Below are 20,913 nucleotides of genomic sequence, written 5' to 3'. Positions count from 1 at the left end.
CAGGGATAAAGCGGCTGAAAACAGGCATAGGACTTTATTAATAACTTAATCTTCGTGCCGATATCTCTGGAACGTTGCGGCTGAAGCCTCACAGAGCAGAAAGCCTACCGAGCTGCGGAGTATCAAATTCAGAATGGGGCAGAGCCACTGTGGCAGAGAGGAAGTTTACCATAGCACCCAACAGTCTAACGTGAATCCTGATGGCCATAGGTGGGTAATGATGTCAATCGGTTGTGTCAGCCCGAGGTAAGAAAGCTGTTGGAGAACATTACACTGCTCAATGCGGGTCCTAAATCTAGAATCTTTCATTAACCGTCCCGGACTATCAGCGATAAATAGACTTTCGTCGCCCAATGGGACCCACCACATCTTAACACTCTCCCGTCCCAGCCTTATCCTCCGTCTTGACTTGCAGTCGATAGACGATGGGACCCGAAGACATCTTTGGTCTTCCTCCAGCTGGACTCGACCTCACCGAAAATGCTTCAGATGTCATTTGGGCCCCCATAATTGTCGTTATCGTCCTTACTGTCATCATCTTCGCACTACGCTTCGTAGCAAAGTACATCTCGAAGGACCCTTACATGAAGGCGGATGACTATTGGTTAATACTTGGCATGGTAAGTTTCTAAAGAAGTTTTAGCAACGTTTTTGGTGCTAACTAGCTTTAGATCATTAGTATAGGCTCTGCGTCCTGTGCTTTTGAATCTGGAAAGCATGGGAGTGGAAAGCACATTTGGGCCCTTAAGCCCGAAAACATCACCAGCCTTCTCAAGGTAAGTGTTTTTGTCTTGATCTAGATATAAATACTAAAATTTATTCGTAGATTATTTATGCCGACGGTCTGATATACAGTACGGCTGTAACGTGCACGAAGCTCTCGATCCTACTCTATTATCGACGCATATTTAACTTTAAATACGTCTACTACTTCGGCCTGTTTCTCATCATCAGCTACTGGGTCACAGTTATAATTGTCCTGAATGCTGGCTGCCGGCCCTTATCACTTATCTGGGAGCAATACACAAACCCACTGCTCCTGAAAACTGGCGTATGCATGGACCTACCTAGGTTCTATTGGCAGAATGCCATTTGGGCAATGGCGGTCGACATCGTCATCTTGCTCATGCCCATCTATCCGGTCTGGACATTGCACACGACAACAGCAAACAAACTAGCTGTATCTGGCATGCTTGCTCTGGGAGTCTTGTATGTATATCCTAAAAATCTTCTCCAAGGAAGAGAAGCTTACTCGTATGCTTTGGCAGTGTTATCGGAGCATGCGGTGCTCGAATCGAAGCCATGCATCACCTCATGACCGAACTCGACAAGTCCTGGTACCTATGCCCAGCCTTCGCGTGGACATGCGTCGAACCATTCGTCGGAATCATCAGCGCATGTCTTCCTACTCTCGGTCCTCTTGTCCAACAATCCCGAAGATCCACATGTCTGGGCCTCCGCAAGAAAAGCCCCACGGGGATCTCTTCCGCTACGGGAAGAGACATGCGAAAATATCAGAAGCAGGTTCCCAAGGACGAGCTATCTGTCGACTCGCCTTGCTCTTCCAATTTCCCTTATTCTCCTCGCTCGGTCCCGAAACATGTTCCAAAGGACGAGCTGTCTGGTTACTCGCCCTGCTCTTCAAACTCTCCTCGCTCGGTTCCAAATCACCTTCCAAAGGACGAACTTTCTACCTATTCTCCTCGCTCTTCAAAATTCCCTTACTCTCCTCGTTCTGTTCATTTTCCTTCTTCCCCGCGCTCTCCTAGTTTCTTTTACCCCCGTTCTCCTGGCTACCCTTATTCTCCTCGCTCTCCTAGCTTTCCTTACTCTCTCAACTCTCCCCGCTCTACTCCTTCTACTCCCTCTCTTTACGCTGAAGAACACGAGTTAAATGACGTCAACCGGCATGGCAGTAGAAATAGAATGAGAGAAGAGGAAGAAGAGGAGGAAGAGTTTGTTTGCGTGGATATCACGCACGAGCTGGGCCCCAACATGGTTTAGAGCGGCTTAGACTTACGTTTTCTTCTATATCCCCTTTTTTGCTTTCCTTGAATCAAGTATATATCCTATACGATTGCGATGCCATGGCAGGGAGTTGAGGGGTTACCGGAACAGGAACCAGTTTCTCCGCTAAGTGAGATGGAATTTGGAATTTTATACACACATACATAAATCCCCGAAAACCGTGTCGAGCATATCGTTGTGGCCAGATGTGATATACGTGGTAGATGCCTGTTACTATTGCACAGTGTGCGCATCCTGTGAACCGTGAGAGATCGTCTTGAACAAAGCTGCCACCACAGCGGGAGCAGCCGAGGGCATCGAAATCTCACCACAACCGCCGAGCGCATTAACTTACCGTAAAACTTCCCGAACATGTATATCAGCAGCAAGGACAAGAAAACCGTGCTTCTGAAACCACTCATTGTCCAGCCTTCTAGACCACAGTCCATCTAGCAAGGACCCTTGCGCATAAACACAGCACCTCCCAATCTCACGACCCCACAACTCCACCCCTCCCACGTGCCGGCGGCTCTCATGCCGCTCTCCGCGACACACCACATCAACAAGCAGGGCCTAAGTTTCAAATCAATGCCGGTACCACCACTACTGGTAAAGACCCACAGCCCACTACCAATCAAGTAGAAAATATGCAGGTATCAAAGATTACGACTATTGAAAAAAATATAAAATAAGTAGCGTTAAATGAATGGTACCAAGAGAAGAAATTCGTGGCGCGTCCGTCGTCATGATGATACAAACCGGAGGACGCCGTCGTTCATCGTAAGTGAATAAAAACAAAAAAAAAAAAAAAGGAAGAAGTAGGAAGAACAGAAGTAGAATGAAAAGCGGGAATCACGAAGCCGCCATCTCATCAGCCCAACTGCGGCTGCGCCTAAACGTCCCTCTTGCCAAGTCAAGCCTTTTGGAGCTTTTCCCGTCGTCGCCGGCGTCGCCGCTGTAGCTCGACACCATGTTCCACATAAACCGCCTCTCTCATGTCTCAAGCACAGCCCCTTAGGTGTAAATACTCTCCGTGTAAGCATTGACCTGCAGGCCCTTTTCAGCCATATTCGCGTCCTTCAAGAAATCAAGCGGCATCCAGACAAGATGTCCCTTGATCTCATCGAGCGCCTTCTTGATCTCCTCGATCGGACGATCCACGGCGTACAGATGGCCCTGCTTATGCTGCGTGTCTGTCTTGTTCGGGTCGGTGGACGGCAGGAAAGTGGCGTAGTCTTCGAATGTTTTAACTAGATAGCGAATCGTTAGCACTGGTCTTTGGCTGAAAGCATAGGAGTAAGGGAGAGGAGGGCCAATGCATACTGTTGTCGTCCGGGTCTGCGTGGAACAAGTCGCGGAAGATTTCTGTATTCTTCGTCGCCCGCCCTGTCCACATGTTCCACACGTCCTCATTAAGCGGGTCCTCCAGCCACTGGTATACTTCGTCCTTGACGGCGTCGTTCGGGCAATCGCCCGGGGGCTGAGCGTTGGGATCATCCGAAGCGTCGTACTGTTGGGCTTTAATAAGGCCGAGGTGCTCACGCCATAGCATGCGGCGCAATGTTGTGGCATGGTGTCCCGCCTGATGCGGCTGGCCATCCATAGTGGACTGCACTGTGTTGGTGTCTTCCATGACGATAGTGAGCTCCGAGTCGTGGTAGCCGAGTTGAGAGCGATCGTTGATGTTGGAGCTGCCGCACAGGGCGATCTTGTCGTCGACGATGCAGACTTTGCCGTGGATGTACAGTTCCTCCTGCACAAAGTTCTGCTTTTCCGAGTCGGGGTCGTCAGGGTCCCATCGCTCATCACTAACAGCACCTTCGCCCTCGAGCGCGTTTTGTGCGATTGAGTCTTTGCTGATGACGCCTGCCTTGCTTTGAGTTTTTTCCAGTCCGGCTTCTCTGCGCTTCGATTCGAAACGTCGCCTTTTATCCTGCAGTCTTTGCCGTTCCTCATCCCCCCCGTCCGAATCATATCCTCCCTCACTACTGCTGGAAGAGTCACCAGCCGCACCATGAACACCGCTGGACATGATCTCTTCGGCTTCCGCACGCTGAATGTCCTGGTAGGTGACGCCTGATGCCTCTTCTTGGCGTCTCATAGCAGGCGTCGTGTTAAGACGGTCATATGAACGGAGGTTAAACACAAAGATGTGATCATCCGGGTTGACGCCCTCCTTGCGGATCTGCTCCTTAATAGAGTGCTCGCCGCGGTTAATGGACTTGTACTGGTAATCCATAATAGCGCGAGTACCAGTGGCAGCAGCAGACCTGAGATCGCCAGCGAACCCAGGAATGGCGGGGATGACGATGATGACGCGGAACTTCCTCCCTTCTTTGCCAGCGCGGACACAGGCGTCGACAATGGCGCGGCCAATCTGATTGTGGATAGGAGATTGTGATTCGCCCGTAGAGGTGACTAGGATTGTTAGTATAGTTCGTTGTTACAGCAACGAGATTGAAACCTACTAAAAAACTGGTTCTCAATATAGACATAGTGCTGAGCATTTCTGATAATCTCGCAATATGCGTTCTGAATGCTGTGTTCCGTCAATATACCACTGCTCCAATCAGCGCTGCTCCTGACAATCTGAGCATGAACGCTTCCTTGGGTACCGTCCAGCGGTTTAGTGTCTAGCGGGCTTCGAGGATGCTGGATATACTCTCCAACCGGGTGCTTCGGGCGTTGCACTGCAACCAGGTCCTCATCGTCACCCAATCTCCCCTCCAGCATGAGCCAGTCATACCGCTGATCACGTTTGTACTTGTCTCGCTTGACCAAGTTCCAGCGAAGAATGAAATGCTCCGCAATGTCATAGACGCACGGTCCAATAACGCCCATAGCGACATCGTGCCATGGCATACGACCGTATTCGGCCTTGGAGAGCTCGTTCGACTTCCAATCCTCAACAGACTGGAAGTCCATGATACGGTTGTTGTTGAAGTCTTGGCCTGGGAAAACTTCGTCTCGTACACCTCCAGGGTGCACGTCGGCCATCAGGTGCTGTTTGTTGTCCCAACGACCAAAGCACAAATCCAACCCGCCAATGAACGCCATTGCGTAGTCGATTACAATAAACTTTTCATGGTGGGCCCAGTAAAAAGTCATATCTCCCATGTTCTCAAAAACATTGTGGTCCGGGTGCCGCATAACCCTAATATTGCCGTGCCCTGGGGAGCCGGGCGGGCACAATGCCGTCAGGGCGTGCTTGGTGTGGGCACTGTTACACGTAATCGCGGCCTGAACTTCTTTGTAGACGATGACGTAGATCTTTACGCCAGCTTCGGCGCGGCGTTTCAGCACCTGGTCCAGCCGCCATTCCTGGTTGTAGTAGGGGGGCCTGCGCAGGAATAGCTCAGGAGACAGCCACCAGTCGGCGATGTAGATGGTTTCCTTAGCTCTTTCCAGGGCCACGGATACAGCCCAGAAGTAGTCGCGGCCGTCGATATACCATTTGACGAGGTTGCCGTCGCGCTCGGGCGCAAAGCTTTCGAAACGGTGACTCTCGGCGATCGCGGTCCTCTTGGCATCGGTGCGCTTTTCATGCTCCTCGTCATGGCGGTGATTGGGGTTGATGAGGTTGTCGAGCTTGCCAATCTTGTGCTTGAGATGGTTCAGCTGGACCTTGGCTTCGTAGAGATGCGTGTCTCTGAGCTTTTCGCGAAGGTGCGGGAATGGATGCTTGATGTGCTCCTTGAGACCTTTGGGATTGTGCGACGCCTCCTCGTGCTGCTCCTGTTCGCGCTGGGCTTCGGTAGGGGTGGGAGCCATGGTGGGCGAGCGAATGGAGGCTGCACCAGCGACCAGGGAGGCGGGAAGGTTTAATATAGTTACGGACGCTGCCGAACAGCCGTGAGAGGCTGCACAAGCCTGCTACAATCCCTGCGAGATGGTTTGCGTCCGGTGGTGCTCCGCAACATCAAGGCAGGCGCGGGCACGCGGGGCTGACTGCCTCTGACGATCCGGCATGGAAGCGGATCCTCTTCACGACGTCATCACACATGCGCCGCTCACCTCACACTACCTAGTCTTGGCTCAATTCAATGTCTTAATTAATTTTTTTTTCAATCCTTGGTCCACCATCTCCCGTCGGGTATCATTCAGCTGAACTGGTCACCGTGGTCTGCCTCTCCAAGGCCGCGCCCGACCCGGTTAGTCCTGATCTTCCACCGCCTACGCCTCTCCTTCTCCTCAGCCTCTCTAGCTAGCCTCCTCGACTTTTTCCTCTCGTACACTGCCCGCACAGTCCGTTTGGTCTGTTCTTTGCCCTCTTCGAAATTTGCTCGTGCCAGATCCACCACTTTGTCAATGTTTTTCGGCGAGTAGACAAAATTCCATGTAGACATGAAATCTGACGTGCGCGGATCCACTCCCTTGACCTTGGGGTTCGCCAGAAAAGGGAAGTAGATAACAGCCACGCCGGCATCAGGCCTTGTGAGCTCCCAATCCTCCTCCACTCGCTTTCTGCCCGACGACAATTCTTCCTCCGTAATTCGTTCCTCGGTTGTCCCTATCCAGACGTTGCAATATCCTAGATCATCAGGCCTGCCCTTCGGATGGGGATGCTTCTTTTCATGCTCGGCTTGTGTGCTTTGGGCCTCTTCAAGCTTCTCAATTGCTTTGTCTTGATTGTGTGCTTGAGCAGCCTCCAAGTCCTCTGCAATCTCTTCTGTCGAAGCGTTTGCTGGTGGCCAACCAGCACCGACTGGCCAGCCTACGATGCCCCGCTGTTTCGTGTAACCTTCCGCGACCTTGAGCCAGTTATCTGTCCGAACGTCGGCGGAAGCATCAAATGCAATGACGATGTCAACATCTCGTCCCTCTCTGAGCAGCGGGTAAAGAGGAAGATTGTTGCTCATCCCCGCATCCATCAATTGCAGATTCGTCGTCTCGAACATGCTCTCCGGTGTTGAGTGAGGGAGTGCTCCGCGTAGACCAAGCGCATAGTTTGGGATTACAGCAGGGTCAATTGGATGCATTTTGACAAGATCGTGGTCGCGGTCGGCAATCATCTGGTCAATCCCTGCAAATCCCACAATACCCTGCACAACGGGTCTTATCTCTTTGTAATAATGGGATAATGTGGCGCAGAACGCACTGCCCCAGATTCCCATCAGCAGAGTGAGGCGCAGTTCCGGTAGGGCGAGGCCGTTATCCCTCCAACGACACTTGCCCTCTGAGAACTCGCGCCCAACAGCCCATGTGGGGATGCCAGCCCCAAGTTCTTCACACCACATTTCATACGGCGTGAACCTATTTCAATCAACTTCTGGTCACCGTATTGGGGTGTCGGGGTACCCACTCAAACCATTGGAACCACGCTTCATTGTGCTTGTGAGCCTCTGCGTCCCCCTCTGAGACAGCGGGTGGGATTTCATGTCGAACCGCTGTATAGATCGGCAAAGGATTGGCTCCGTTATCGACGTATAGACGTTGACTAGAGATCTTCAGGTCCTCGTCATTGACAGCAAGCTCGCCCTTGGGCACCAAAAGGCGCGAGGCAAGTAAAAGGCCGTAGATGTCGACAATCCCAAACTCAGCCCCTGGAACTCCTTTGTACTTCTCAACCACACCACTCAACAAATATTTGTTGGTAGGTGCACTGTTGAGCATCGCTAACGCCGGGGGAGGATAGGCAATGTGAACCCCCAGCCTGTTTTTGAGATGACTGATGAGCTTCTGGTGGCATTGACCGGTAAGACTTGAATAATACAAAGCTTGAAGCCAGCAACTTCCGCTAACCCCAGCTGTGTACGTGACACAGTCGAATAACCCAGCCTCTTGAGCTGAAAGGTATGAAGAGGATCCTGCAACTAGAGCACGAAGACCGCCGCCCGAGCCACACATGGCTATTGTAGGCACGTCATCCGGATGGATTTCGTTCTCGTCCATGCCTAGGTATTTTGCCAGCGCCCGACGAACATAAACTTTGCGCTTCTGCCGGAATTGTTTTTCTTCCTCGCACAGGTCGCCGGAAATGCGTACGCGCGCGTCCCAAACGATTTCTGGGTTGGTCTCCGGGTCGTTTGCGTCTTTCCATATCTCATCTGCCAATGTGCCTGGAGCTATCGAGAGCTCATTCTGAAGTTTTTTAATAAATCCGGGTAGTATTCGGATCCAGTCTGGGACGATATAACCGGCAATCGTGTCACCCAAATGCGTCACGGTATCGGGTAAGGAGGCTATCGCTGCTGCGATGCCTTGCCAGGAGGAATCTGCCTTGGCTTCCTTCTCCTGCCCATCGACGTGCATCTTGGTTTGCCGTGGCGGCGCTTGTTGTCCTGGCTTGCCTTCATCCTTTCTGAATTGTAGTTCGTAATCGCTACCACCTTTCCGCCTCTTCCCTATCTCTGGGGTTCCAGATGGCCAGTTGGCGGCATCTTTCGAACTGTCATTATGAAGGGTCCTGGTGGATACCCAGCCTTGGGCTGTCTTCGTATAGTAGCCGCAAGTCAAAAGGCCCCCAGCGGTGGTTGTGAGCAATAATGCGCCGGAAAGGCGATGCGACGTGCGCCAATTGCTAAGGAATCGAACATCTTGAAGTCGTCTTCCGCCTACTTTCCTTGACAGCTCTGTCAGTCAAAGACCCGCGCAAGCCTCGTGGTAGGCCTTACCTGCTGCCGTGAAACCAAGCTACGCTGTGCTTTGGCAGATCCGACAGCCGAGCCATGGATGTAAAGAAATGTATGAATAAATTTGCGGTAGTGTTATTGCATGCTCAATCGCGAGCGTTCGCATAGCCGTTGAAGGTGAGCGTTTTGTGGAAAAGAGCGACGGAGGTTGGCGGAAGGCGCAGGAGGTAGTTTTCTCCACCCACAGCGTGACGGAAGATCATACATATGTCATGATGCGATTGTTGAAAAACCGGGTGTCAGCCGGGTGGAATTGCCATGATTTGCCCACTTGCTCTGGGGGAGCTGACAGCCTTAGCGCCCGCAACTAAACTGGGTCCGGCTCCAGCTCTCTGCCGTCACCAAGCAGTTGCAGCTCCGCCCGTGGCCTCTCAGACCGTACGATGCACAAAGCGAGCCCCCGTTGATATTCCCTCCCGCCAGCAGCCAACTCCGCGAGCGTCTCCCGCGCCGGTGCCAGGTCCCTGTCATCGCCGCCCCCCCAGTTCTGGGCTCTCACGCCTCACACCGCCGTCCCGAAGTCATCCCTCGAATCGTCACCGCCGCCGACATCGCCGACACGATGGTAGCCCCGCGGAAGGCCGCGCTCGCGGAGGAGAGCGCGGAGGTGGAGGTGCTCTTCGCGAACATGGAGAAGCTGAAGACCTTGACCAAGAAAATCCAAGGCTCTCTTACCCGCATGGAAACGAGCGGCAAGAGCGTGGCAGAGGCTATCGGGCCTATATACGGAAACACGCAGAAACTCCAGACTATGAATAACAGTATGGGTCACTCGAGGGGGCGGGGCAAGGTGCGGGTCAAACGCTGACTTTCATGCAGATGTGGACAGAATCATAGAGGCGATTGATCGCATACGGGCGCCTCTCGATCAAAGGGGCAGCGAGGAGCGTGTCATCAACGCAGGGTACGTACGACAAGTAACGCGTAGGTTGGACTGCCGCTAACACCGTATAGTCCGAAGAAGGTTGGCTTGCCCGACTTTATTGCATCTCTGGACCGCACCACCCAAGCCCTTAGCGACCTGAAACACTCGAACCTCCGATCAAACCAACAGGCCATCGCCGAACTCAACTCTCTCCTGAAGAGAGGTACCAAGCAACTGGAAGATGTCTTCAAGGAGATATTAAGAGAGGATGCTCGTGCTGTAGAACCTCTCCATTACATTACCAAGCGTCCGTCAATCCCCAACAGCCGAGGTGCAATTGTGTTGACACAAAACAGAACTCCCGTTTCCCGCTTTACCAGAGGACAAGATATCTCGTCTTAGGACCATAAACGCACATATATCTGCATCGGTAGCGCAGATATCACAGACCGATCTCCGTGATACCCCTACCATCAAAATATACGCAGATGTCCGCGGGGATTATATATCAAGCACGATACGCAATTTGGCTGCAGCATGTATGTCTACGGCGAAGAAGACTACCGTGGACGCTTTATACCGTCAAGGAACCAACGGCATAGGCACGTATGCAGCAGGCTTAGAGGGCTTGTTCGTGGCTGAGTACAACAACGTTTGCCCGGTCTTTTCTCGTGAAGACTGGCCGCGTGTTTATTCCCAGACATGCCAAGGATCACTCAACGAATTTGCCAAGACGCTGCGCGAGTTGAACAACCACGTCAAGGCCAACTTGATTACCGATTGCTTCCTTGCATACGAAATTATCGACATTGTTTCCAACCTCTCATTGAGGCTAGAGTCCAACACAGGGCAGCTCAAGCAGCCCATTGCTGATTCCTTAAAGCCAGTCCGAGAAACAGCAAAATCTTCGTTACGGAAGCTCCTCGATGATACACGGAATAAGGTCGTAACCTTAATTGCTTTGCCCATTGACGGAGGGTCGTCGCCAACTACCGCTGAAATGATGGCTCGCCTCCAACAAATGACGAACTATCTTACTCCTCTCTCCTCGATCCTGATCTCGCTTGGAGACGGAGGCTGGTCGTCCAATTCTGTTGCTTCATCAAACATTGACGTTGGAGCTGATGGTCGGGAGCTTTTTGTCCATTATGCAAGTGAGATGATCGAAACCCAGCTGAAGGAACTTGAAGCCAAGGGCCGGATGCTGCACAAGACTAGGCCGTTGCAAGGCGTCTTCATCGCGAATAATGTTGCAGTCGTCGATAGGATGATTCGCTCCTCGGAGTTGGCGCCGCTGATGGGAGGTGCGGGCAAGATGGTGGAGACATGGCGCAAGAAGGGCACAACCATGTACTTGGAAGCATGGCGCGAACCTTCAGCGTATCTCCTAGATGTTCAGTACACCAACCGTGGAGGACGCCCGCATTCCGGCGGAGCCAGCAGCATCGATTCGACGGCAGTGGTCAAGAATCTGAGCTCCAAGGACAAGGACAGCCTGAAGGAGAAGTGGAAGAGCTTCAACACGTCGTTTGACGACCTGATTGCCAAACACAAGAGCTACGGCATGGAGAAGGAGGTCAAGGCGCATTTGGCGCGGGAGGTGCAGACGATCATCGAGCCGCTGTACGGGCGCTTCTGGGACCGGTACCACGAGATCGACAAGGGCAAGGGCAAGTACGTCAAGTATGACAAGCAGCAGCTGGCGCAGACGCTGGCAGGCCTGGGGTGAGGGGAGAGCGAGGCGGGCATTGTTAGCGATGGCAGATATACCCTGGGCGTTGTTTGGTAGACATGGAGATTCTCCAGATAACGGTGCATGCATGACGGCAAGCAGCCGTGATGGCGTACCAGCCCAAAACGGGCCATGGTGATCGCCGCGGCTGCTTAAATTAGAGCGTTCGACACGTGATTGGACCGTGGCATGTTGAGGGCGCGGGAGTGATAATTTCCCCTGCCGTAGCCGTGTGCGACGCGACGGAGAAAAAAAAAGGCAGGCGCCGTGGTTGAGGCACAGCAGCACAGCACAGCAGCGCCGCCTCTCGCACCCAGTGCCTACCTACTTTTGGACAGCCTAGAGTCCAGTCCTGCTCGTCGACGCATCATCCATCACCCGAGGTGCGAGGCGCGGCTGGGACGAGTCGCACACCCCACGACTCGCACCCAACGCTCGGCCGCCCCCCCGTTGCCGCCAAGACTAATCAAGTTAATCCCTGCCCCCAGAAGGCAGGACCCCTTTACACCACCGACGAGTCTTCGTGCACCACTTGTTCCCAGTACTCAACACCTTTTGAAGCAGCTGCGTTCGAGCACTGTTGACAATCATCTGCTCCCTCCTCGCCACTCTCTGGCCTCCAGAAGCCGCCAAGCTTAGCATACCTAGACTGACTGGTACGCCACCGACCATCTTCCCCAAGCTGCCACCGGCGCACCGAGGCTCCTCCCGCTCGAGCGCCAGCTGCTGGCTGCTTGCAATTCGCCGGCGGGAGCTTACCAATGCCAGTCAAAGCTAACCACGCCCTTCACCACACAGTAGTCTCTCGTTAAGAAAGCCCACCGTCACGGTCTACGTCCGCTCCAGTCGCCATGGGTAAGCCTTCCGACCCCTACCGTCGCTCCAACCTCCACTGCGACGCCTGCCTCGTACACCCAAGCGCCCGCACCACCACCCCGGCAAACAACCCACAAATCGCAAGCCGTCATCGTCCTGTTCGGGGCATTTCCAGGTTGCTGGCGCCTTGTTTACCAGTGGCCTGAGATGGCATATCTGCCATGTCGCTTCAATCTTGGTACCGGCTGTCCAAGCTAACATCTGGTGTTTTGTAGCTACCAACGGCGCCCCCATATCCGTCTCTTCCTCAGCAAGGGCCTCTCCGGTGCCTTCCGCTGCTTCACCCGTCAACGGCAAGCCCGCGACCCCGACTTCTGGCGACGTCGAACGCAGCAACCTCATGGCCAACGGACAGCTGGGGCAAGCTCCCCAGACCGTCTCCTCGAGGGACCCCAAGGCCGCCGCCGCCGCTGCCAGTGACATGAGGAACATTGTCCGGAGGAAGCTTACCGGCTATGTCGGTTTTGCCAACCTGCCCAACCAGTGGCACCGCAAGAGTGTTCGCAAGGGTTTCAACTTCAACGTCATGGTCGTTGGTACGTGAATTGTCCAATTACGCGACGAGCCTCGACAACTCGAGAAAACTGACTAACAGCCTCTAGGTGAATCTGGTCTCGGCAAGTCGACTCTTGTCAACACCCTGTTCAACACTTCCCTCTACCCGCCCAAGGAGCGCAAGCCTCCTTCGCTCGACATCATTCCCAAGACCGTTGCCATCCAGTCGATTAGTGCCGATATCGAGGAGAATGGTGTCCGCCTCCGCCTTACCGTCGTCGACACCCCGGGTTTCGGTGACTTTGTCAACAACGACGATTCCTGGCGCCCGATCGTCGAGAACATCGAGCAGCGTTACGATGCTTACCTTGACGCCGAGAACAAAGTTAACCGCATGAACATTGTTGACAACCGTATCCATGCTTGCGTGTATTTCATCCAGCCCACGGGCCACTCCCTGAAGCCTTTGGATATCGAGGTCATGCGCAGGCTTCACACCAAGGTCAACTTGATCCCTGTCATTGCTAAGGCCGATACCCTTACCGATGAGGAGATCAACTCCTTCAAGCAGAGGGTACGTTTGAAAACTGTCACCTAAAAGTCACCGCTAACAGTTTTCAGATCCTCGCGGACATTACGCATCACAACATCCAAATCTTCGAGGGCCCTCGTTATGAGAATGACGATGAGGAAACGATCGCCGAGAACACTGAGATCATGTCCAAGGTGCCGTTCGCCGTTGTCGGTGCTAACGCTGACGTCAGCACGGCCGACGGCCGCAAGGTCCGCGGTCGCCGCTACCCCTGGGGTGTCATCGAGGTCGACAACGAGGAGCACTGCGACTTCGTCAAGCTCAGGCAAATGCTCATTCGCACCCACATGGAAGAGCTCAAGGAGCACACGAACAACTCTCTCTACGAGAACTACCGCTCCGACAAGCTCATTTCCATGGGCGTGTCCCAGGACCCGAGCGTGTTCAAGGAGGTCAACCCTGCGGTCAAGCAGGAGGAGGAGCGCTCGCTGCACGAGCAAAAGCTTCAGAAGATGGAGCAGGAGATGAAGATGGTCTTCCAGCAGAAGGTGGCCGAGAAGGAGAGCAAACTCCGCCAGAGCGAGGAGGAGCTGTACGCCAGGCACCGGGAGATGAAGGAGCAGCTCGACAAGCAACGGGGAGAGCTGGAGGAGAAGAAGCAACGGATCGAGACTGGCCGGCCAATCGAGGAAAGGGGCAAGAGAAAGGGGTTCTCGCTGCGCTAAGGCGCGACGTGCTGATATGCGCCCTGCCAGTTGCACCACAGTCTTGCCATCACCACTGCTTGACCAAAAGCTTTTCTTTGCTGTTTCGATTCCACTGATGGCCCCCTAATCACCCTTTCGTCCGCCGGCACTGATGGGGAGATGGCGGAGCAAGTAATTACAGACGACGGCGATGCGAGTTGGGGGTTCCGGTGTGCGCCGGGGGTTCCGCTTGGACGGGGATCATCAATTTTCTGTTCTTATGGTTGCGGTTGCAGTTCCCTTCTTTTCCTGCGTTTCTTGGTTGCTTACCCTTTTTTTGTTTTGTCTTTTTTTGTTTTTGTCGTGTGCTTGATTGATACCTCCAGCATTGCAGTCTCGTTCAGGTCGAAAGCCATTTGAACCCCACGAGTAGATCGCATTGTGGAGGGCAGTAGGTGGCAGGGACTACAGATTGCTTCTTCGCGTGTATTCTACGACACGTCCAGTACTCAATTTAATCTCCTTGTCGTAGAGGCCGCGTGACACGTGATGGCGGACGGAGCGAGGCGCGGGAGGATGGAACAGGTGGAGGCTAGGTACCTAGGAAGTAGGAAGCTAGGCTCGCCATTTCGTCACTGCCGCCCGCACTGTCCTGCCCTGTTCTCGACCGAGCCCTTCACGTCAGAGATCACCATTTAACAACACCAATTCCTCCTCTCTGCTCGATCAGCACTCGCGAAGCCACTCGAGCTCCCGCAATTCCTCTTGCTGTAAGTCCCAGTGCCACTTTTTGCCCACGCCCGCCCGCCGTTGCACCTGGAGGAGCTACTTGGCTGTGCCGCCGCCATTCCTTTCACGATTGTGAGGCTCAGGCACCGCCTCTGCTCGATTGCGCCAGGTGTTCTCGCTGCGCGAAAATTCCACCCGAGTCCCCTCGCGCTTCCGACAAAGCCTGTCGCACGTCCGCAGATCCGCCCACCTAGCTTGCAGACACCCGTCACTGACCGCTGCAGAACCTAGCTACCTATCCACCACAGCACACGACATCGCTTCAACCTCTTCAGCCATGGCTCCCCCACCTCCGGCTTCGATGCCTCTGCAGCAACGCCTGATGCACCTCGCCCAGACTCTCCAGTTTGCCTGGTTCTGCGGCCACCTCACCCTCCTCTTCTGCACCCTCCGTTACGGCCTCTCGTACATCACGTTCAACTACAACTCGAGATGGGCTCGCTTCTCCTACCGCCTGGCGTTCATTGCCGCCGCTGTCACGTACGGCATTGTCGTCTACAAGGCGTACCGCGCTCGCATGCGTGCCGGCAAGCAGGGCAGTCCCATTAGTATGATTGCCGACGAGAACGTCCAGTACCTGAGTATGTCCATCGCTTGGCTGCGCCTGTGCAGTCCACCCGCACGTCTGCATTTGTGAAGGATTTTCGCTAACTTTTCCCAGTCATGGCCCTGGTGTGGCTCAGCCAAAACCAGATTTCTCTTGCAATTCTCCCTTTTGCTGTCTACTCCGTTTTCCACGTCCTGACGTACACTCGCACGAACCTGCTGCCAGTCCTTCAGCCGCAGCCTCCCACGGCCGACGGCTCCAAGCCCAAGCCCTCTGCCCTCTCTGACACCATCGGCCGCTTCGTCAAGGAGTACTATGACGCCAGCATGACGCTCGTCGCCATCCTTGAGATTGCTCTGTGGTTCCGTATCCTCGGCTCCGCGATTCTGTTCCAGAAGGGCTCCTGGTTCCTGCTGGTCTGCTACAGCGCATTCTTCCGTGCGCGCGTTGGCCAGAGCACCTTTGTGCAGCAGGCCATTGGCCACCTGAGCGCCCGCATCGACGCGGCCGTACAGAACCAGAGCTCGCCGCCTGCTGTTCGCCAGGCCTGGGAGACTGCTAAGGGCCTCGCGAAGCAGGCCACCGAGGCCACCGACATCAACAAGTACGTCGGCGGCTCGGCTGCTGGTCCCAAGAAGGCGCAGTAAGCGGGCATCGGAACACGTCGCTCTCTGCTTTTCGAGACATGGGTTTCGCATAGAGCGGCACACCCGCCCATCACCTTCGCAAACACGTTACGAGAAGCACGGTTCCGACTGTTGTAGAGGCCGGCCGCTACTGAGGACTACGAATCAGAGGCGGACAGGTGTGCCTAGCGGAATCGTGCGGATGAACAAATCAAGACTTTGAAGATTGGATAATGAGAATGAGCGCGAGTGAGGAAAAAGCGAATGAGATTGCCGGCTGGCGGAGCGGGCATTTCAAAGGGAGAAGCGAAGGCATGAAGGAAAAGTTGCAATGTTATTCATCTGCTGCTGCTACTGCTGCTGCTGCGGGCCGGGTGATTCTTCTGGCGACTTCTGTCACAAAGATAGCCAGGGTAGTAAGGCGCAGCAGTAAGTGGTAAAGCGTCGCGGACGAGGAGTTCATTTGTGCGTGCGTTTTCTTTTTCTTCTCCTTCATCTCCCTTTTTTCATCTTTTATTTTCTTTTTTCTGGTTTCTTTTTCGTTGCGGGTCTTCGTCGCCTCCGTAGTAGTAGTAGTCTCTATCAAATATCTATCTAGGTTTTTATTATGCATATGCATATACTCATGCCCATGCTCGTGGCTGCTGATGTTACTGCCTATTTACTCTGCGTGCTTACTGTTTACTGTGCTGTGTTGCGTGTGGGTTTTATTTTGGGCCTTCTTGCCCTTGTCTTGTCTCCTGTGACGTGTGTGGATGTGTGTGTGTGTGTGTGCCAGAAATACCCGTGCCTTCTTTGCATAAATATCCCTACGGTCAGCGGCGGCGGTTTTAACTCCCTTCCATACCTACTTTACTCGCCTCGCTTCCCTTGCTTCAGGCGCTTCACCCGCTCTGGCCACTTCCTGTAAAAAGTACCCCTCGTATGCTCGTATCGCGTCGTATCGCATCGCATCGCGTCGTGTCGTGTCGTGTGGTGCGGCACGGTGAGGTGAGCGCATGTATTGTACGTGCGCGATCTACACTCGATCACAGGACCCTGTCTATCACGCCCTCGGCCTTTCCGCTTCTCCGCTCTTCTGCGTGGGTGCCGGGATGCTGTTGCCGGTGCCGCTCGTCCGGGTTTGGTGCCGAGGGTTTAAACGTGTGCTGTTTTTTGCTGCCGTTCCTTTCCTTTTCCTTTTCACTTGTGTATGGGGGAAAGAGTAGATCGACCGCGAGCGGGGCAGATCGGCGTTGGGGGGTTTGAGGGTTTTAGGTTTTGGGGAGATGGTGCTGATGGGTTGGGTGGGTGGTGTGGGATGGGATGGGGTGTTGGTGTTGGTGTAGGTGTAGTAGAGATGCAAGAGGTATTTGTTTGCTTGTTTATTTGCTTGCTTGTCTTGGTAGGGAAGGAGGGAGGGAGAGGGAGAGGATACAGCTCGTGCAAGGCGGATTGCGCTGTCATGTAGGTAGGTGATTAACTCGGCTCAGTGCTATGCAGGAAGTAGGGATAGCGCAAGGAGAAGAGAAGATCGAAGGGTTGGTGACAATGATAGGTAATAACTATGACCATGACAACGACAATGGCAATGACTATGACTATAGCAATATCGACAGCGTTGCCAATGTCGATACGTACGGCTGATCTAGCTGATCTAGCTGATCTAGCTAATCTATCTGAGCTCCGGTGCAGCGGAGGCAGTGATATGCGCGCCTGCATGCGCGCACGTGGGGTGCGGGGAGTAAGGCAGGGGCGGTGGTTGCTGAGCAAAGCATATATATTATAATCATAATCACAATCATAATATGGATGACGATGATGCTATCTAGTTACTGATCAACAACAGGTCTGCTGTTGTTGGTGGGGAGGTAGGTAAGGAAGGTTAAGATGGACGCTGTTATGCGGGCTGTGGGACTATGTATGTGTGTGCGCAGAGGGGCTCGCGTGGTGGATGGATGTGCGCTGTCTGTGTGTGTACCACGTATGTGCAACCAGCGCTTCCCCTGGTCGGCACGTGGGTATGATGGATGGTGCTGCGTGCGGTGCCGCGCAGAGCAGAGCAGAGTAGAGTAGAGCAAGCAAGCAAGCAGCAACATGAGAAGCGGAAGTAACCAAACCTCGCCATGAAATAATACCATTTCGACCAGAATTCCACACCTCTCTCCCGCAGCTGTGCTCTTAATTCAGTGCCTTGTCAGTAGCCAGGACTCCGTTCTCATTCATTCTCAGCTAGATCGCTACGCAGCTACGCCCAAGCTTGGAGGACTAAGAGCACGCTTGTGGAGATAAAGATATACTGCCGAATAAGGCAACGGCAACCCCGACTATCGACCACTCTCCACCAGGAAGAGAGATTGCCGCATCAGTGCGCTATTGGATTCGAGGATCGACTGGAGAGTTATCTAGTACGTGCGTGCGCGTGCGTGCTGCTGTATTTGACATCATCGGAACTAAACCAAACCACGGACGCAGGACCTACTTGCTTGCTTGTGTGTGCTTTAGTGCTTTGCTGCTTGCATGCTAATGGAAGGTATGTAGTTGCTTGGTTGGTTAGCTGAGTACCTAGGTGGTGGTCGATCACCGGGGGTGAGGGGGATGGTAGGTAGCGTGCTATTGGATCCACGCTGCTGCTGCTTTGGGGTTGCTACAATAGGTATGTCTCTGCACGGAAGAGGAGTGCTCCTCCTGATCGCCTTCCACCACGCTTCCCCGTACAATACGGAGTACATACGAGGGTTTGGCAACTCCTGATCGCCTTCTCTGCACGGCGTGCACAGTTCGCTCTCTCACACACAGACACCCACGACCACACCCTCCCCTCCTCCCACCCTCAGCTCGCCACCACACCAGGGTCCAGCTACCATACCACAGACCCAGCACGCACGCACGCGCGCACGCGCAGAAAAGCATCCCCATCATGACCCATGCATACCTACTACTCGCACAGCAGACAGGCACGCAATCTCCCTTCCACCGAGCGCGAGACGCCGCGGGCCAGCCGCGGGCCAGCCCTAGACACTGTGCGCGCGCCGCCAAACTGCAGCCACAGTTGCACAACGCAGGCTATCGCGGGCTGGACCGCAGAGTGGCGTTTTTTTTTTTTTTTTTGCGTGGCGTTTGGCGTGGCGGCGTGGCTGGGAGCTGAATGGAAAGGTGTGGGATGGAATTGGAATTGATGTTGAGATTGGGAATTGGAAATGAGGAGTTGGGGCTGCGGACGGGAAGGAATGGGAGGAAGGAAGGAATTGTGGAATTGGGAATTGGTGATGGGGGCGAATGGAACGGGACGGAGGGCTGATTTGTTGATGCGCATGCTGGTATTGACTGACTGACTGATGGAAGGAAGAAGGAAGGCTGGCTGGCTGGCTGGCTGGCTGAGCGTGGGGGCAGACAGACGCATCTGCATCTGCAGGAAGCAACGCAGACGCAGACAGACGCCGTGTTCTTCACTCATGTCTCACCACCTCTTTATCTCTCTTTTCTTTTCTTCTCTCGCCTTATTGTGCTTTTCCGCCTGCACATTTCTTTGCCTTTTCCGTTCCCTTACCTTCCCTTGCTTTACCGTTTCCTCCGGCAGCGGAGAGGCTCTGCACGTCACCGCGCTAGCTACTGTCCTCTAGCAGCAAAGCACGCGCACTAAGCGGGCGCCAGAACATTCTCTCGACTCTCGTCGTCCGTCTTCCGCCGTCACCACCGTCGTCGTCGTCGGCGTTGGCGTTGGCGTTGGCGTTGGTTGGCATTGGCGCCGCGCCGGCACACCCCGGCTCGGTACCTGTGGTTTTAGAGGACGAGCACCTGCGGTACTCTAAGCGCATCGCGGGCTGGCCGGCTGCCTGGGTGTCGGACCAGCGATACCGGCGTGTGGTGGTGCTGCTGGTGTTGGCTGGCTGGCCTGGCTGCCTGGGCTCGATTTTCTTCGTCCTCCTCCTGCTCCGCCTCCGGGCGAGACACACGGCGCAAAGGAAATGATACCCACCTGTTGGCAGGATGGGCACGAAGGAGCAGCCCTATGGGCCTGACCACGTATGTATGGGACCTACCCGGTAGCAATGGAAGTGTACAGAAGCCTCAACAGGGAAAAAAAAAAAAAAAAAAAAAAAAAAAAAAAAAAAAAAAAAAAAAAATTGCGCAGGCGAGGCGCAGGCGCAGGCAGCAGGCAGCAGCAAGCAAGCAAGTGGGTAAGGTAATCCGTAGACACCAACACCAACACCAGCCTAGGAAGAGTTGGTGCCAGCAAACACCCTATCGTCAAACACTAGCTAGAGTGAGCGGGCCCCGATCCCGATCCCGCTCCAACAACCGACGAAGCACTGCACTACGCTCTCAGCCTCACGCGCCCGAGGTCTCAGATAGACCTAGGCTACCTAGGTAACCCGTACCTAAGCTACCGTATCGACGAAACGATCATCTCCGAGGCCGACTCCGATGCGATGCGCGAGCGGCCCGGAGGCTCGGCGGGAGAGCGTCGCCGAGGCCCTCTGCCACCATGACGTCGTGCGCCATTGTCGTCACCAGCAGCACCAGCAGTAAAGTACTCGTACTCTAGCAGCAGCAGCATCAAGGCATCGAAGAGTGCGCGATCTAGAGTACGAGTAGAGTACGAGTACAGGCATCGGCTCCAGCCATGGAGCTCGGCCAGACCTGCCAGACCTGCCAGACTGGCCAGCCATGACGGCACGCCCCCAGCGGCAGCGGCAGCGGCACGCGAGCGCACTCGTACTGTAGAATAAGCTTCTTTCTCCCTCTCCCCCTCCTCCTTTTTTCGTCATCGTCTTCCGCACGCTCGTTCATGCTCTCAAGCCACCGACCTGTGCACACGCTCCTCATGCCGTACCGCATCGTATCGTATCGTATCGTACAGCACCGCACCCCAAGCTTAACCCCAAGCGCAAAACATAAACACAAACACAAAACACACACTCAAACATAAGCGGAACGGGAGCGGCGGCGTACCGCGCTCGTGTTCGTGTGCGTGCGCGCGTGCTCGTGTGCCCTGCGGCGGTGCTGGGAGTGCCAGAGAAGGTTACCTGCGCCTGCCGTGCTCGCTAGGAGTAGGAAAAAGGACGGCGGAGTTCTAAACCACTAGAGTAGGTCTAGAGTAGTACTCCTAGAGTACTCTAGCTAGTTGGCGTGGCATTAATTAG

The 20,913-nt window shown here is 54.3% G+C and overlaps 11 protein-coding genes across 11 annotated transcripts; 6 read left to right on the top strand and 5 right to left on the bottom strand.

Annotated features, from left to right (window-relative positions):
• Positions 1-425: 425 nt before the first annotated feature.
• Positions 426-1,425, top strand: K452DRAFT_236878 (uncharacterized protein; the record flags this gene model as incomplete). Its single annotated transcript, XM_033537542.1, has 4 exons — positions 426-620; positions 672-776; positions 827-1,209; positions 1,248-1,425. Coding segments are annotated over 4 exons (861 nt in total), but the record flags the coding sequence as incomplete, so codon positions are not given.
• A 1,596-nt stretch (positions 1,426-3,021) lies between these two features.
• On the bottom strand, positions 3,022-5,778 carry K452DRAFT_312868 (uncharacterized protein; the record flags this gene model as incomplete). The annotated part of the gene is made up of 3 exons (XM_033543598.1): positions 3,022-3,257; positions 3,331-4,425; positions 4,476-5,778. The coding sequence occupies 3 exons, from the start codon at positions 5,776-5,778 to the stop codon at positions 3,022-3,024; spliced, it is 2,634 nt and encodes an 877-aa protein (XP_033392574.1).
• A 329-nt stretch (positions 5,779-6,107) lies between these two features.
• On the bottom strand, positions 6,108-8,259 carry K452DRAFT_302445 (uncharacterized protein; the record flags this gene model as incomplete). Its single annotated transcript, XM_033542590.1, has 2 exons — positions 6,108-7,260; positions 7,310-8,259. The coding sequence occupies 2 exons, from the start codon at positions 8,257-8,259 to the stop codon at positions 6,108-6,110; spliced, it is 2,103 nt and encodes a 700-aa protein (XP_033392573.1).
• Positions 8,260-8,891: 632 nt separating this feature from the next.
• K452DRAFT_279418 (uncharacterized protein) lies at positions 8,892-11,424 on the top strand. The gene is made up of 4 exons (XM_033539418.1): positions 8,892-9,400; positions 9,459-9,543; positions 9,594-9,811; positions 9,861-11,424. Exons 1-4 carry the CDS (start codon positions 9,202-9,204, stop codon positions 11,231-11,233), a joined length of 1,875 nt encoding a protein of 624 aa, XP_033392572.1. The 5' UTR covers positions 8,892-9,201; the 3' UTR covers positions 11,234-11,424.
• Positions 11,425-12,087: 663 nt separating this feature from the next.
• K452DRAFT_312865 (uncharacterized protein) lies at positions 12,088-13,864 on the top strand (the record flags this gene model as incomplete). The annotated part of the gene is made up of 4 exons (XM_033543597.1): positions 12,088-12,091; positions 12,328-12,648; positions 12,715-13,181; positions 13,229-13,864. The coding sequence occupies 4 exons, from the start codon at positions 12,088-12,090 to the stop codon at positions 13,862-13,864; spliced, it is 1,428 nt and encodes a 475-aa protein (XP_033392571.1).
• A 1,027-nt stretch (positions 13,865-14,891) lies between these two features.
• K452DRAFT_236882 (uncharacterized protein) lies at positions 14,892-15,808 on the top strand (the record flags this gene model as incomplete). The annotated part of the gene is made up of 2 exons (XM_033537543.1): positions 14,892-15,195; positions 15,276-15,808. 2 exons carry the CDS (start codon positions 14,892-14,894, stop codon positions 15,806-15,808), a joined length of 837 nt encoding a protein of 278 aa, XP_033392570.1.
• Positions 15,809-15,990: 182 nt separating this feature from the next.
• Positions 15,991-16,559, bottom strand: K452DRAFT_117499 (uncharacterized protein). The gene has a single exon (XM_033535128.1). The coding sequence runs from the start codon at positions 16,404-16,406 to the stop codon at positions 16,122-16,124; it is 285 nt and encodes a 94-aa protein (XP_033392569.1). The 5' UTR covers positions 16,407-16,559; the 3' UTR covers positions 15,991-16,121.
• Positions 16,560-17,071, top strand: K452DRAFT_117500 (uncharacterized protein). Its single transcript, XM_033535129.1, has one exon. The coding sequence runs from the start codon at positions 16,712-16,714 to the stop codon at positions 17,033-17,035; it is 324 nt and encodes a 107-aa protein (XP_033392568.1). The 5' UTR covers positions 16,560-16,711; the 3' UTR covers positions 17,036-17,071.
• Positions 17,072-17,483: 412 nt separating this feature from the next.
• K452DRAFT_117493 (uncharacterized protein) lies at positions 17,484-18,052 on the bottom strand. Its single transcript, XM_033535127.1, has one exon. The coding sequence runs from the start codon at positions 17,905-17,907 to the stop codon at positions 17,599-17,601; it is 309 nt and encodes a 102-aa protein (XP_033392567.1). The 5' UTR covers positions 17,908-18,052; the 3' UTR covers positions 17,484-17,598.
• Positions 18,053-18,601: 549 nt separating this feature from the next.
• Positions 18,602-19,501, bottom strand: K452DRAFT_117485 (uncharacterized protein). Its single transcript, XM_033535126.1, has one exon. It carries the CDS (start codon positions 19,221-19,223, stop codon positions 18,705-18,707), a length of 519 nt encoding a protein of 172 aa, XP_033392566.1. The 5' UTR covers positions 19,224-19,501; the 3' UTR covers positions 18,602-18,704.
• Positions 19,501-20,209, top strand: K452DRAFT_117480 (uncharacterized protein). Its single transcript, XM_033535125.1, has one exon. The coding sequence runs from the start codon at positions 19,779-19,781 to the stop codon at positions 20,139-20,141; it is 363 nt and encodes a 120-aa protein (XP_033392565.1). The 5' UTR covers positions 19,501-19,778; the 3' UTR covers positions 20,142-20,209.
• Positions 20,210-20,913: the final 704 nt, after the last annotated feature.

This window comes from Aplosporella prunicola (assembly GCF_010093885.1).
Source record: "Aplosporella prunicola CBS 121167 unplaced genomic scaffold K452scaffold_38, whole genome shotgun sequence".
NCBI classification, from domain to species: Eukaryota; Fungi; Ascomycota; class Dothideomycetes; order Botryosphaeriales; family Aplosporellaceae; genus Aplosporella; species Aplosporella prunicola.
This window is presented reverse-complemented; position numbering and strand designations above follow the sequence as displayed.

Coding starts and splice junctions, on each gene's coding strand:
- K452DRAFT_117485 (XM_033535126.1), bottom strand. CDS start 19,223: ATGAGTGAAGAACACGGCGTCTGTCTGCGTCTGCGTTGCTTCCTGCAG.
- K452DRAFT_279418 (XM_033539418.1), top strand. CDS start 9,202: ATGGTAGCCCCGCGGAAGGCCGCGCTCGCGGAGGAGAGCGCGGAGGTG. Junction 9,544..9,593: donor GAGCGTGTCATCAACGCAGG/GTACGTACGACA, acceptor AACACCGTATAG/TCCGAAGAAGGTTGGCTTGC. Junction 9,812..9,860: donor TCTCCATTACATTACCAAGC/GTCCGTCAATCC, acceptor GACACAAAACAG/AACTCCCGTTTCCCGCTTTA.
- K452DRAFT_117500 (XM_033535129.1), top strand. CDS start 16,712: ATGCTCGTATCGCGTCGTATCGCATCGCATCGCGTCGTGTCGTGTCGT.
- K452DRAFT_117493 (XM_033535127.1), bottom strand. CDS start 17,907: ATGGTATTATTTCATGGCGAGGTTTGGTTACTTCCGCTTCTCATGTTG.
- K452DRAFT_117480 (XM_033535125.1), top strand. CDS start 19,779: ATGGGCCTGACCACGTATGTATGGGACCTACCCGGTAGCAATGGAAGT.
- K452DRAFT_117499 (XM_033535128.1), bottom strand. CDS start 16,406: ATGCATATGCATAATAAAAACCTAGATAGATATTTGATAGAGACTACT.